Source organism: Diadema antillarum, unplaced genomic scaffold (genome assembly GCF_040938485.1).
Source record: "Diadema antillarum isolate AM-2024a unplaced genomic scaffold, OU_Dant_1.0 seq00000723_RagTag, whole genome shotgun sequence".
NCBI classification, from domain to species: Eukaryota; Metazoa; Echinodermata; class Echinoidea; order Diadematoida; family Diadematidae; genus Diadema; species Diadema antillarum.
In genome coordinates, this window is record NW_027271626.1 from 1 (window position 1) to 16,574 (window position 16,574).

The window sequence follows — 16,574 nt, forward strand, 5'->3', positions numbered from 1 at the left end:
ACTCCTTCATTCAATAATTCTATTCTATCTGTCAGAATTGTAATATTGGTACTATAGTAATCAATGATTTACAGAAATCGATCATGATTATATCTCACTGTACTTTATACGATTGCTGTGTTCACACGGCTCTTTTTTTAATAAAAACTATCAAGAAAGCTATTGTGACATCTGTCCAACTACGTGACATTATGGGTATCATTTAAACAGTTACTTATCAAACTTCGTAGTTCTTCGCAACCATGGTACCAATTGTAAAAAAAAATAAAAAAAATAGGGCCTATAATAGGCCTGATATATACGACAAGGATCTTGAGTGACCCTGACCGAATAGAATCTGACAGATTTTTAGGTTTTCTGTTCTTTATTTTCGTTGATCAACAATGCTTTTTACGAAATAAAAGGAACTCAAGCAAACGAAACTTTAAACAGACAGTTACTGTGTACAAACCTGTCTTCAAAGTATTGGTATAGATATTCTAAAAGGAACCAAATTATTTATGATATAGGGCCTATTCTACATGCTTTCACAAAGGCAGGGCCAGATGATTATTCTCAACTTATGTCGGTTCATGACGGGGGGGGGGGGGGGGGGGGGGCGGGGGGGGGGGGGGGGGCGGTTAAGGTGTACGCAGTAAGTCAGGTGCATATTTAACTATATGCAATGCATATTATATAGATCATGTTTCGGCATACTGAAGCCCATGTGTACCCCATCCCCCCCCCCCCCCCCTCACTTCCTCATGGCAGAAATCGACATTTTACATATGATAAAAAATATCATTCAAACAGAACAGACGGATACCGCCTCAGGTAGGCCTATGCGCGAAGGTTCTTTCTCCCCATGTTTTAAAGTGACAAGGGCATAAGTAATTTTATGTGCGTAATATTTAAGCAGGTATGTAAAGACTATGCCAAACTGAGCTGAAGTCTACTGGGCGCAATGATCGACAAGCATAATTTTTAACAAACACAAAATAAAAACAAAACAAAACAAACAAGCAAACATTACGATCTTTGATTGGTAGCAAGTGCTCAAATATATGAAAAGGACTACAGGTAGGCCTATAGCCATGGGTGCATAATTCATTCCGAATTATGGATTTATGCGTATAATATGTTGCTGTGTCGGGCGAGTTTCAGACAAACTCCTATGTGATTGTGAGGACCAACCTCAGTTAGAAAGATTGATATGCTTTAATTCATAAGATTTTAATTTGCAATACGTGTCAGTCATACTAGTAGTAGTCAATAGTAAGTGGTGTATTGAATGATAGCCATATCTGGGTCTAATTTACAGACATACACGGCATACAAAACACGGAATGTACGCGGTTCGGTGACGCAAGTTTTTTCCCGATTCATTCAAACGCACTTGTTGAATGAATTTGAATCCGCCACTGCAAAAGTGTGTTGTGTTGCATGCATACTCCGTGTAAAGACAGGGCGCAGGCATGCGATATAGCCTAGGATCTGTATGTGGAGTAATGAATTGTACGCGTACACGTGTTTGCAGATTATGTCATCATGTCTTCACATCACGGAACTGTAGGAGCTGAGACAATTTATCACCATACGGTAAGGATTATCTTTTAGCCCATACCACATCAGTATTCATCCTTTTACAGGAGAGCTATCATTACGGATTGCCACGTACTGATGAGGCATGAACGTGGCATTTTCTCCACAGTATAATCTAGAGCCGTGACGGGTGCCTGCCCGAAACCGCGGTGTACACCCGTATCCGCCGAAACTCTGGCGTGCACAGACTGAGCAAGTGGCTAGCCTCTCGACCCGCTGGCACTGGCCGACTGGGTTGGGCCTGGGTTGGGGTCCTCGTACTATCGGGGCATTGCGTAAGGATTACCAGCCAAGGACATACTAATACACCGTCACTATATATTGGGCATTTATTAGGTCTATCTGTCTTCTGCTTCTTCTTCTGGTGCATAAATGCGTCCTGCAATCTTGAAGATTCATTGAACACCTACGAGTGGCTAGTTGCGTGTGTGTGAGCCACTGACCTGTGGATGAAGTTTATGATGCATGTCGATCAAAATTTTAAAATATTTGAATGACATAAAAATCAAAATTCTTCTAAGAATGAAAACAGTCCAAAGACGCAGCAAAGTACATTAGATCTATGCTAGAACTCTATAGATCTATATTCTTTGTTGATTGAGATTATGAATAGTGAATCAAGACCTGTTTGATATTTATAGGCATGACAATATGAACTGAAATTTAAAGTCAAACATACGTGGGGAAAACTAAAAGTAAAGCATTTTGTAAATTGTACCACTGCCAGTACAGCTCAAACTGCCCAAAGTAGGTTTTTGATTTGAGGGCAAGAGTTCCTTTTCTCTGAGTGCTTTTCTAGTTTCTGTAAGTTTTTGTTCTTCTGCAGCTCAGCAGGTAAGACTTGTCAAATTATGCCAGAATGGTAGAAATTTCATACCTTTTTTCAAATATTTAAAGGAATATGCCAGGAAGGAATCACAAAAACTGTTTAAATGTGTGTAGGCCTACACTTACCTTAATACAGTAGTGTAGATCTGTGAGTGTGGAATATACATCGACGGCACCACATTTTCAAAAGTGGGGGGGGGGGGGGGGGGGGCGCACTTCTGGGTTTCATGAGCTAACAAGCAAAAAGGCCTTCAGCTGACAAGCAACAACAACAACAACAACAACAAATCTTCAGTGCAAAAACAAAGGCCTTACCTCGCTCAAAGGTTACATTCTATTTTTTTTTCCCCTAGTGGTAGTGCCACTTCTGCCTTTTTTCTGGGGTAAAAAAAAATGGGGACCCAAAATAGTGATCGCCACCCTATCCGAATGCATTTGTATGTACAGTGTATGGCACCGTCTGGGCTCTAGGGAACCATATAGGCCATTATGTGCAAAATCTTCAGTTGCTAAAGGGTTAACCCGTTGAGGATGAGTCCTGAATATACATTGTACTCAGGCAGGTGTCTATGGAAAATGCGTGTTGTAGCAAAATCAGTCTGTCCTCAACGGGTTAAAGTGCCTTAGTAATCCTTTACAGCTTGGTATTAAATGATGATGGAAGTACATTTGTAGGTTTGTGCTCCAGCCTCCAGTTAGCATTATTTAAATTGAAAAGCTATGTGTGTACCCCAAAGCTGTTGTGATTGATGTACATGTAGGAGCCTTTTAGTGGCTGCTTATCAGTCTGTTTACCCTGTCAAATGTCTGGTTGTAATGTACAGTATGAGAGGCCCTAGTCTCCGTTGTCCAGATGATTGGTCACCAGATTTCAGCATCATGGTAGTCACCTTCCTCTTCCTCTTCCTCTTTCTCTAATGACTGTAACATTTTGACTTGCCAGTACATGGTTGCAGGTCTTCCTCTAGTTTCTAGCAGTGTAGAGTATTAATCAATTTCAAATGTAATCAATGTGATTCTGCTGAAAAAGTATATTAATTGTATTAGAATATATTGGTAGAAAAGATATCAAAGTGAATCAATGTAAAACAGAACAAACCTTTTCTCTGAAAATGTTCAATTGATTAGCACTTCTTGTTAGCTCTCGAGTTACCTTTAAAATGTGACCAAGGAAAAATTTTGACAGCATTATGACTAACCATGGACATCAAAGTGCTATTTCCAAACAAATAACTCAGGCAGGACCAATATGGCCATGCATTGCTGGAGCCTTTAGGGAGAGTTTTCTTTGAGGTAATGGCCACCTTACAAGGTCTGGGTGAGATGGTCAAGCGTGATGGGTATCTGGCTTATTATAGGAAGGGGGCTGTCTTTAGTACTGGTCTGGTGGATGAAGCTGTGTCAGAAATTCAATCTTTTCCTTGATGGCACACACAATGTAGTCGAACTGGATGTTAGGGTTGGTTTCCTGTTTTAGTTTATCTTCTTTTAGGATGCCACCTTTCTTGTGATGTTTATGGGGTATGATGCCACACAACAGGAACCTGCCTTTCACACTGGTGGGTGGGTGGGTGTAGGGCACCAATTGTGATGGCTAAAGGCTGGGTCAGTTTCGGCATGGAGGCACAAAGCAGTGGCGGATCCAGGGGGAGCGCATCGGGCGCTGCCCTCCCCCCTTTATCTTTTGCCAAAACAAAAGAAATAAAAAGAAAAAAATGGAGGGGAGCATGCACCCCCTTTAATTTTGTATAGGCACCCCCCTCTATAGTTCCTGGATCCGCCCCTGCAAAGAGACCTTTCTTTGTACCTTCATGGCTTCTGAGATATGAGGCGATCTGCACCAGACAGGAGGAAACATACTCAGCGGTTGAGAAGCACATTAAAGGCTCAGGCCAGTAGTCTTCCCTCTCCTGTACCAACCCCTTTCCACTCACTGTAGGATGTTGTTGCCCTGACCTCCTGTGTAAGAATGTGCATGGGGCACTAGGCTGGACTGATAAAAGTGTATGACACTAGCGAAATAGTGACTCTTAAAAAGAAAAGATTCACAAACAGGCTTACACTATGAGTGCTGGTACGGTTTTAGAATGCATCTGAAAGTGACCTTCTGTCAAGTGTACAGTCACTCACTGTGCAAATCCTAACCTTGCTTATGTTGTGACAGTTTACACACCAAGATAGAATAAAAAGGGTATAGGTTGCATCATAATTAGATAGATTAAAATAAGAGAGTTATTGGATTTAAACTGCACTGCTAATGTACATTTTGTTGATACTACACAAGCTTCACAGTACACCTTACTAATACTATAGGCCTACACGTAACTTTGACATGCAGTAGGTATTTGACTTTGCTTGACACATGGACTGTGCATGAACAAAGAGACTGCCGACATGCTAGAGAGCTGTTCCTTACAGCATATCCTTCTGTAGCCATGACAACATGAAACAGTCCATGCAATTGAAATCCAAATGTATCCAAAGACAGTGATTTCATGCGTGTGATGTCATGGGTGGAACTTAGAAGGTGGAACTGATCAGCTGCCTCTTCAATCAACCAATCACAAACCAGCATTGTGGAGATAAATTTAGAACTACACTCTTTTGTTTTCAGTGAGAAATTTTATTATGTACTCTTGTGCAATTTATATATTTCACCAAATTTGTTCTGTAAAATATGGGGCATGGAAATTTACACCCAGGAAATGTTTTGAACCTCTTGAATCTATTCTAGAATGGCTCTTTATGAGAGCTGATTTCTTTGCTGATTTTACGATTTTAGTGCTGTATTTCAATAATAAAGTGTGATTGTAATTATACTGATGATCATAGTGATCGTAATACTAAATAGACATAGACATAGAGCAATACTCATAATTTATCAGTATTATCATCATAATTGTTATGATAATGAACTATTAATGATGATGGTGATAACAAAATGTGTTTATTTTCTGCTTACAGACTCATCAGATATTCATGTACATGTACTTGTTATTGAAATACCAGTTATTTAAAGGGGATGGCTAGTAACCGATCAGTGGGAATCAGTGGGAATGCTGAGGGATGATTGTTCCAATCCTTGTGGGATTCATTTAAGAGTACATTATATATCTACTGTTGTGTGAAAATTATTTGCTTCAGAACGGTCTCATATTCAAGTAATGTGCAAATTAATGCCCCGTCACTGACCAGGGACGCTTACCTGGAAACATTAAACTGCACATTACTTGAATATGAGACCATTCTGAAGCAAATAATTTTCACTCAAGAATAGATATATAATGTACTCTTAAATGAATCCCACAAGGATTGAAACAATCATCCCTCAGCATTCCCACTGATTCCCACTGATCGGTTACTAGCCATCCCCTTTAATGTGGTTGAGAAGAATCATGTGTCTGCATACTTCCATGTGAAATGTTGTTGGCTCTCCGTCTTAGTACCATTTTACACGGGTATGGAGAAATTGTATAATTTGCAGTAGTTACAGCAGAGCTGGTTTTCTGCTGTTTTTTTATTTTCTGAAAGCAAGCACTCTACTCTGTGTGGGTGTACTATGCAGCAATTAAGATGTTCATGCTGCATGATGGATGACGTGGATATGGCTTAGGGGTTTGACGTTCACATGAGATGTACGGTACTTGTTCAGTTTGCGTCACAATTCAGCAATGTGTTGACGAATGAATTAGTCATTCTTTCAGTAGAAAAGAGTAATAAAAAGGCAGAGGTGCTCTTACTGTATGTACAGTTTGCACATTGTACACTGTATGTGCATATTTGTGCATCTAGATGTGTGTGTACAGTACGTATGGATGTGTTATCGCTAATTGTCTTAAAATTCTGTGAAAATGTATGTTCAGAGAATCCTGGTGGCCATCATGTTGTAATTAAATGGGTATTACTGAAGTTCAATTTTGTTATGTTTACATGGAATGATCCACAACTGTGTAGATGCCTGTCTTGCTTTGTTTAAACTGGCACTGATGGATGGTTTTTAATTTGTCCACATACCCTGGTACATGTATGTTCAAATTTATTGTCTCTTCTCATGGCAAAATACAACCTACAGTAGCACCATATAAGGGATACACTTTGCTCCCTTTTCTTTTTAGGTGAACCCCAGATTGGAGTGTTGGTGCATGTGGTTCTTTCACATTTAAGTCTTCACACTGTAATTAGCATGGATTCTTGTGAGAAAGCATAAAAGTACACTTACCTTTGCAGTGTGTATGCATACATTTGTACATGTAGTTTACCATGGAGCTGATTTGTTCTACCAATTGTAGATATTTACACTGGACTACTATAAGCAATCATAACAGAGAGTTTATTTTCTCAGTGCAGAATTAACTGATAGGTAAAGTGATGATGCATTTCATGCCATGGAAATTAAAACACACAACCAAAGAACAATTTTAAAGGGAACCCTACATAATGTAAATAGGCCTACACTGTCCCTTTATTATGCCTGTTGCATCTCTGGACATGTACACGTGTACCAGAAGTGTAAGCCTTTGTGATGTTTGAAATGTGCTATAAATTTTTCCATTCAGTAATCTTTTTTGTGTAACATTTGTTAGAATGTATATTACCCAAAATATCCATAACATCTGAAATAAGAATTAACAGGTAAATAAAGAGGATGTCCGAAAAATGAGAGTTAGGGAAAGAGAAAGGGGGAAGCACGTAAGCTGCTTTTGATGACCATAGACTTCTTGTATAGCTGTTTTCTATATGCTTGTATGGATATAATCATATGAAAAAATATTTTAGTGAAGTGCCAGTGTATGAAAGAACGAAAAAGAGTATGTTGAGTATGTAAAAATATGATATATGAAGAAAGGGAAAGAGATAAATACAGTGTAGAGAGGGAAAAAAGAAAGGACTTGGGCGGCACTGGTAGTCAAATGATTCAAACAGAATGGCTGTTGAAGACAGAACGACGTACCATATTGATTTGGATTGCCTGTAGGGATGACTCTACATTTCATGCTGTCGTTGCCTTATTAGATTTAGAAGTTGGCCGTGGCCTTCTGCTTTGCCTCAATAATTTCTCGCTGAAGAAGAGTCGGCCAGATGCTGACTCCTATTGATTTCCTTCATCAGGACCGCCTCCAGTAATGCACTTCAAATTTTCGTGAAACAATGGTGCGTCGCCGTGGCAATCTTCCCCAAGGAATACTCGCTAATTTGGGCAAATTTAATTGACCGAGAGAACAGCTATATTTGAACTGTATAGATGAGGAGAATGTGGATACTTCTGGTGCTGTTACGTGGGTGCATGTATGAATGATTTGGTATCCTATAGAATGCACTTTTGCTACTGGCTTCTGTGTCTGAGATGAGGATTTGGAAAATAACAGGATGATCTTCCAAGCTCTAAACAAAAACATTTGTAGAGGGAAAGATTCTGGTAATTATATTTTAGTGGAACACAGAGAACAATAGTTGTATTGTGTACATAGCAGCATCTAGGGTGTTTGCAAATTCTGTGTAAGGCAGGTTCTGTAAAATATTTGAAATCATCTACATTTCATGTACCATTGAAAGCTAAAAATAAACTCGCAAAGATAGAAAAACCAGGATAATACACTCTAGAACTTTGCCTACTCTCCAGCCCTTTTGAAGTGTTAAGAACATCTCTTCTTTCTTAACTTTTTTTATTTTCATTTCATTCATATATTCTCTGAAATAGGATGTATTGCCTTTCCAACAACTGAGGTACAAAGAGTGCATTATGGTGAGAAGAAACATTTTTTTTTTTCAAACAAGGTTAATGAGCCTTCCATAAAATTGAGTGACTTTGTTGTGTCTGTGCTAATGTATATTTATTTTGTCATTCAATCATCAAATATATAGATGCTTTACACAGTGACCTTGCCAGGACTTGATATTTATAGGTACAAGTATCATTCATGATCTAATCATGTATGCTCCTGGAGCAATAGTACAAAGGTTGTCGGCAGTACAAAGCTAATTCCTGCATCGCTAATCGTTTGTCAAAGGAGCATGACCCCATCATACACTGTACATTGGAGTGAGGTCAAGATAGCAAGTAGCTGTGATGCTTTGTCCTTTGTGCATTAGAGTTCGACCAAATGGAATTTGATGAGTAAAGTAGCCATTCATGATATGAAGATGATATCCAAACACTTTTTATCAAGATGATTTTTTTTTTTCATTACTGGTATGATGTTCGTTGCTTACCAAGATACATTGTAGCAGTGCACTTTTGGTTTACCAGAGCCAAGGTTTTAGACAAGTGAGGTGTCGCACTCTGATCTGTAGTGTACACTTTGAATGGGGCAGACAAAAAGGCAAGCTTTAGTCTCATATTTGAAAGCACACATGGTAGATTTCACCCGGACTTGGTAAGAATTTACCCGAAAGAAAAGGGATTTAGAGCTTTCCAAACACAGACCATAGCAATGGTATAGTGGTGGTGGTGGAGGCATTCTAAAAGTTGTGGTGGAAGTGGTAGGTACCCCCTATTGGTTGTTTGAGAATGGGAGAAATGGGGGTTGAATCTCCATTTGGTAGCAAGAGATAGGAGTAGAAATAGAAATGTTTTCTTCTACTCTTGAATCAGATCCAATGTGAAGCATATTAGTGTATTAAGCTGTTCATTTATAGTTCCTAGCTTTTCATGGAGAGTTGTCTGGATTTCATGTAAAACAAAAATGTAAACATGGCTTTGGTCATGATGTTCCAGGATCTTCTCCAAATTTCATGACTGATCTTGCAAAATTTATTGTATAGCCTATTGACTTGCGTGTGTGTCCCAGTTGGTGAAGACTGGAAGTTGCTTATTGATGGTGACAGGGGTGGGCCCATTTGGTTCTGAAGAGGGTCATAAGTTTGGGGGATAAGCACAGTCAGTGAAAACTAGAATGTGTACAAACGTAGATTTAAATGCCTTGTCAGACTGTCAGCAAATTTTCCCAAGAATCATATGTCATATATTGCATTCTTGCATGTCTGAAGATCTTGATGGACTGTGGGCTAGTTTTTTACAACAAAAGGTTCATTGCATGTACATGTATGCTGTCACATGGGTAGAGGAGAATTGATCTTTAACCCATTTAAACCCCAGTCACATAGACATCCGGGATCACCCCGGATCCAGTGATCCGGGGAGAGATCCTTGTTGATGCCTTGGACATCCGTGTACAAAGTGTATGTCAGTGTAGATCAAGGGACATCTGGAAGCCCAACACGGCAACTTTTGAAGGTCAAAAATATCCGCCGTCATCCAGGGATTGCCATGTTGGCTTCACAGCAATCCGATATGGTCTGTGTGGCTGCCGTGTAGCTGCTGTGTTGATCCGTGTAGATGCCGTGTTTTGTCCGTGTAGTTGCTGTGTTGATCCGTGTAGATGCCATGTTTGTCCGTGTAGATGCCACACGCTTCCGGCCTTATCCCTGTAGCTGCTGTGTTGATATCGTGTGTACAGTCATATCAACGCTTGTCGACACTCCCATCAAGGTCTAAGCTATCCCGGATCTCCGCGGATCACCCCGGATCACCGTGTAGATCCTTGAGGAGCCATGTTTATCTGACTGGGGCATTACGACGGACTGACTTTGCTACAACACAAATTTCCCGTGGATCCCTGCCTGAGTATACTCAGGACTTGTCCTCAATGGGTTAAAGTTTCAGGATGATCACATTTGGTCCTTTAGACAAGGCCATGTGGTGGACACTAAAATGATAATAGTAATAATGATAATGATGATGATGATGATGATGATGATAATGATAATGATAATGATAATGATAATGATAATGATAATGATAATAATGATAAACTTTTTTGATCTTAAGGATGTGCCTTTCGTGCAATTCGCAGTGAGTGATAAGAGTTGCTTGCAGCAGTGTACAGTAGCAGCAGTAGCCCAGTATGAATCCTTCAGGTCCTAAACCTGGACCCTGCAGGTCCAAGGCTCTGGTGACTGAAATATCTTCAGTAGATTGAGAAATACATGTAGTTCATTTTTATGTATGTAGGGAGAGGTGGTTACAAAACAACCCAGTTGATTATCATATTATCATTCAAAGCTGGCTCAATGAGACTATCTAGGGATATTGAAGAAAAGTGATCTTGCTAAATTTTGCTTGAAACTCATGATCATATTATTAAACACGTTGAGGACGAGCGCCGAGTGTACTCAGGCAGGTGTCTATTGGAAATGCGTAACATCTCGTGAAAATGTCTCATGACCTCATATGCGAAAATTTCTGTACTTGAAAATAACAGCGTATACAGTATGTTATGTAGTCCAAGGCAAACAAGACATATTTGATTCGGCACGCCTTACACCGGTACCCGTACACCGGGGTACCGGTGTAACCCGGGGTACCGCGTTGTATAGCGGCATCTCATGCCCATTATAATTTATAATTTATAATGCCTATCCGAATTCAGATACGCCGATTCCTAATTCGGATACGGCAAAGTCGTCGCAATGAACTAGCACCATAGGTGTTTTTCGAAGTAATTTCTAGCACCACACCGTTTTGTAAACATCATCTACCGTAACTTTTATTTTCAGGAAAAAAAAAATCACTGAAAGCCCAGAAAATTCACCCCAAAATCAACTGTATTTCTTCAAAATTTGATCATGGGGGCTGCCATCTTTATAATCTTCTACGCGTGCGCGAATGGTCGATAATAAGAGATGAAATGCGAAAGAAAAACGTTCAAATTAAATAATTGGAAATTATTTCTTAGATTAATAAAATATTTACGTGGATTTCTAATGTTATCATTAAAAATATTTCATTTAAATGATTTTCTCATTCCATTTTGTATTCATTAAAGGACAAGTTCACCTTCATAAACATAAGGATTGAGAAAATGCAACAATGTTAGTAGAACACATCAGTGAAAGTTTGAGGAAAATTGGACAATCGATGCAAAAGTTATGAATTTTTTAAATTTTTGTCTTGGAACCGCTGGATGAGGAGACTACTACAGCTTGTGAGTCATATGCGTACAACAGTATAAAGAAAATGTAAAAGAAAATTCAACATATTTTCACTTTTTTCGCATAATAAAAGAGCACTTGACTTGCCTCTTTCTAAAGGCAGGAGGAATAATATTACCCATAACATTTGTCGGTAACGAGTCAGGGGAATGTATACTTTTTTCAACAGATGGAATTTTGTGAAATTCTCTTTATATTTTCCTTATATTGTTGTACGCATGTGACATCTAAGTTATTCATACACTGCAGTAGTCTTATCATCCAGCGGGTACTGCACAAAAACTTCAAAAATTCATAACTTTTGAACGGATTGTCTGATTTTCCTCAAACTTTCAATGATGTGTTCTACTAATATTGCTACATTGTCTTAATCCTTATGTTTATGAAGGTGAACTTGTCCTTTAATTTACCGACGGGGTAGTAGACTGGCAACTTCGTCTGCAATTGATTATTACATGTACACTGCGCTACGTAATTATAAGCACGAATGCTAGCATTACGCCAGCGCAACGGCCATAGTCATGGCGTCTGCGTGCAGTGATGGCCGTGCTAGCAGCGGATACAAGGACCTACTCAAATCTCGCAAAAAACACAAGAAACTCAGTACTAACAATAATATGTACAATAATATCAAACAGTTAAGATTATAACAGAGCAGAAAATGATTATCAGTTGCATGCATTAATTGTTGCATAATCACAAATAAGAAAACATTTTTGTGCATAATAATACTAAAAAATATTTTGACACATTTTTTGGTAAGCCAGGGTACAGCGCTGAAAAAAAAAAAATTAATTCAATTCAACAAAATGGCGAATTTTCATTTGATACCCCAGGGTACCAAATATTGCATCATTTGATGAAAGTGAGATCTGCAGCGTTCACTGTAAAAAGGTATTCTAAAACTCAGGAGTAAATTACTGAATCATAAAAACCACAAGTTGGGCCCAGCTTTGTCAGCTCCTGTTTTTGTGTAACCCCATGGACCTACAACGTGTGTAGGTCCTTGGTGTCAATCTACCAATTGCAGGAACTGGCGTAGAATGGCTTGTTCTTCTTCATTTTTTTTTTCACAGGCCTTGCCCATGGCTATGAAAAGGTTAAATTTGGAATGCACTGTGTATGCATATCATATTCTTTTCTTTCGTTAGTATTGAAAGTCCATTAGCACGCCTATCACAAAAGCATTATATTTCTACCATTGATAGAGTGATCTCAATTTTTGAAAAGTTCTTCCCACCCCTGTACTCTTCTCTCTTCTCAGCGTCAATAATGATCTTAAAAAGACTCCTGTGGTTACCCATGGTGTGCTTGTCCCAAACATTCACTTCGTTCCACCTCCTCAGTGTGAGCCACTCCTTCTCAAAATACAAGAATTTCTCTGAGAAGGATTACTACCAACAAGGAAGCTGGCAAGGGTGTTGATGTACCTTTGTCCAAAGGGCTTTTTACACTTGTAAATTTTCGCTTAGTCCCATACCAACGGTGGGGCTAAGGGGGGCCTTAGCCCCACCATTGGTACGGGACTATCCTTAGCCCACTTTCTGTTTACACTCGTTTTTGCCGAAGTGGGCTAGCCCCACCGATAATCCCGTACTATCTGGCCCTGCAAAATAGCAGGGTTAGCACCGCAATTGCGGTGCCAAGCAAGTGAGTGTAAACAGAACGAAAAAATAATCCGGGGCTAAGCAACGGAGACGAAGTCCGACCCCCACTGACCAATCAGAAACGAGGTAATCAAGTGCTGCTGGTGCATGCGTGTACGTGTACAGTGCACAGCGTAATCATGAATATTCATATGGTTTGGAAAGTACCGGACTAAGAAATATGAGTGTAAAAAGGTCAATTTTCTCCTTAGCCCCGGACAAGAGCTTAGTACGGGACTAATTGGCGAGTGTAAAAAGCTGAAAAAATTGGTACGGGACTAACGATAGTCCTGGGTCAGAGAATGTCTGGGTTAAGAAACACAAGTGTAAAAAGCCCTTCTGTGAGTCATCTGAAACCTGCTTGTTGAAGGTGTGCTTCTGTAAATATAATGGTGATAGTTCCTTCAACTTTCTGTCTCTAAGGAACAATGCCGTACTGTTGATAGAGCTGCAGACGTCTGGAACGGGAAATATTTTCAGCAGATATTTTTATTCAGGTAATTCTGTTATTTCTGTTTGATATGTACGGAGCTGATCTGTGGAGCAAGAGCATGATGAGTAAAAAGGAACAATTACTCTGCTACTTGTATAATGGATTCAGAAGTCGATTTAAAAGCAATTCATTTTTTTTTTTGGGGGGGGGGGTCAAACTACCATGACACCTGGCACTTTTTCTTTTAAAAAATCAGGCTTTGTCTACAGCTGAAACATTTTAAAGTTAGAACAAAAAAAAAATGAAACCATATCCCAAAACAATATATTGTCAGGTTTTCCTGTATGTCCGAAACAAATGGTTCTTCTGTAGCTATCGTCACTGTGTTGCCCCTGGAAGATGTACAAACTATATGGCAAGTTGGGAGGCGATGACATGCTCACTTTGCAATTTAATCATATTGACCGTTCAAGAACTGTTTCCTCAATAGTGAAAATTCAAAATGTCATAACTTCCTTATTTTTCATCCGATTTCGATCAAAGTTTTTACCCTTTGAACTTGTAATATTTTACTCTTTCTAATCAGACTATCATATATTTGGACTGGATTTCCCTTTTAAGCAGCACCATGCATGTGATATAGAGTATAGATAACCCTTTCCATGAGTGGTCATCTGGCATACAGAGGAATTCTTCTTTATAGACCTGTGTATTTTACCCAGGTTTGTCTGCCATAGGTGTTTACCTACCATTGGCAGCAGTGATTTAAAAACGTTCAAGTGATCATATTAGACGCATATGTGTAGGTCAGCTGTACAGGTGTATCACAAGACATCCTACCGTATGATAATTTTGCAATGAAGCATAACATATAGGGAAATATCACTGTTTTTTTCAATAAACCATAACTGTTGATGGTTATAGAAATATTTTTTGATTACTTTTGATCGCAATTTGTATATTTAGCAATATTTAACATTGATTAATGGTTACCATTTTTACACTGGTTTCTACCCCTAACCCAGGTTTTAGAAATACACTTGTATTTTGAAGCACTAAAGCGGAGTTTCTGTTTCATCTACAAATGATGAATAATACTTTTAAAGGGGCAGACTAGAGTGTCATCTGCTGAAAGCAATTTTGGATATTTGTTCATTTGGAAAATTTCCCTCTTCATTACGTAAACATTTCTCTGCTTCACATGTAGTTGCAAATTAAGCTCATGTACCTCCACTGAAAAGGTTGAATCCCAAGAAGGTTATTGTGATTTCAAGAGCGATCAGGATGTAGGGCTTAGATACTTTGCTGAAAAGTGGCTTGGTGAAAATCGAAGACAAGAGAAAAAGAGACTTACATAATTGTAGCAGAGAAAGAGAGGGAGGGGAAGAGAGAAAATCATGGATTTAAAGGGGATGGCTAGTAACTGATCAGTAGAAATCAGTGGGAATGCTGGGGGATGATTGTTCCAATTCTTGTGGGATTCATTTATAAGAGTACATCTATTGTTGTGTGAAAATTATTTGCTTCAGAACGGTCTCATATTCAAGTAATGTGCAGATTAATGCCCCGTCACTGACCAGGCACGCTAACCTGGAAACATTAAACTGCACATTACTTGAATATGAGACCATTCTGAAGCAAACTATTTTCACACAACAATAAATATAAAATGTACTCTTAAATGAATCCCATAATGATTGGAACAATCATCCCCCAGCATTCCCACTGATTCCCACTAATCGGTTACTAGCCATCCCCTTTAACTTTAATAGTGGGATGTATACAGGAGCTATCCTTGGAGCAAACTTCATCATAGGGATTCAGTACTGAGATTGGGATGCTCTTTTGAGGTTTCCTATGTGTATCATTGTGTAATTATACAGTAAAAATCCCAAGTTAATCAAAAAAAAAAAAAAAAAGGCCGGTAAGTCACTGAGGTCACTGTTATTTTGCTTTGTAGTCTTCAGAATCCATCCTTACTCATCAAGAACCAAAAGAAACGTACAATGTAAGGTTAGCATACTGAATGTTTTAACCCGTTTAGGACGGGCTGATTTTGCTACAACACGCATTTCCCATAGACACCTGCCCGAGTATACTCGGGACTCGTCCTCAACAGGTTAAAGGCATGATTGATTTACCATTTGCAGAAGAAGCAAAAATCCAGCATTAAAAGTGCTTTAAAATACAAGTTCTAATACAGGTGAGTTAGGGATAGAAACAACCATTGTAAAAAGTTGAATCTGTAGTATTATTGGTGTTTTAGTATTGTTAAATACACAAAATGTGAACAATAGTTAAAATAAAAATGTTTCCAGACTAAACTGTCTACAGTTACGGTTTAATGAGAAAAATACTGATATGTCCATATATTTTAGGCTTTATTGCAGAAATGTTTTATGTTTTGTGATACAACAGACCTATACACATGCATCAAATGTGATATCTTGAACATTTTTTTAAAAATCACTGCTCCCAAAGGTAAACAGAACCTTTAAAAGAGCATAAAAAGGAAACATAATACACTGATTTTGTGCATTTCCTATCTAATGAAGTTCCATCTGTCTGAGATTAGAAGGACACGCAGGCATTGTGTCTGACCAGCCAGCTTTAGAGATTACATTACCCATTGAGGACGAGCCCCGCGTATACTCGGGTAAGTGTGTATGGGAAATGTGTGCTGTTGTCATAGCAAAGTCAGCCCGTCCTCAATGGGCTAAGGCCATTTGAGAGCTACTGATAAGGCTTGAGTAACAATTATCCCCCCCCCCCCCCCCAAAAAAAAAAAAAAAAAAAAGAAGAAGAAGAAGAAAAAAAAAGAGAGAATGATATTTATACTTTAATGCTTGTCAATGTCAGTTGAATTTAAATTACAGTTTATGCATGAATTCAGGGTGTTAGGTTGCATGGTATATAGTGTAAGAACAAAAATGTGCCAGCGTATAACACAGAATTGCTATTACTAAAATTAAATGAAATTATCATAGGACTTAGGGTACTGTAAAAGTGGAAATTTTCGCGGTGTTGAAATTTTCGCACATTCGAAACTAGCGTGAAAATAAAAGCATGCAAATATTTTTGCTTGCCATATGTTT

General features: G+C 38.8%; 1 protein-coding gene across 1 annotated transcript in view; it reads left to right on the top strand.

Annotated features, from left to right (window-relative positions):
* The first annotated feature begins 1,462 nt into the window (after nt 1-1,462).
* LOC139738127 (uncharacterized) overlaps nt 1,463-16,574 on the top strand; it is a 41,268-nt gene continuing 26,156 nt past the window's right edge. Inside the window, exon 1 of the mRNA XM_071648788.1 lies at nt 1,463-1,578. Coding sequence (XP_071504889.1) covers nt 1,528-1,578 — 51 coding nt within the window. The 5' untranslated portion in view covers nt 1,463-1,527. The remainder of the gene's footprint in view (nt 1,579-16,574) is intronic.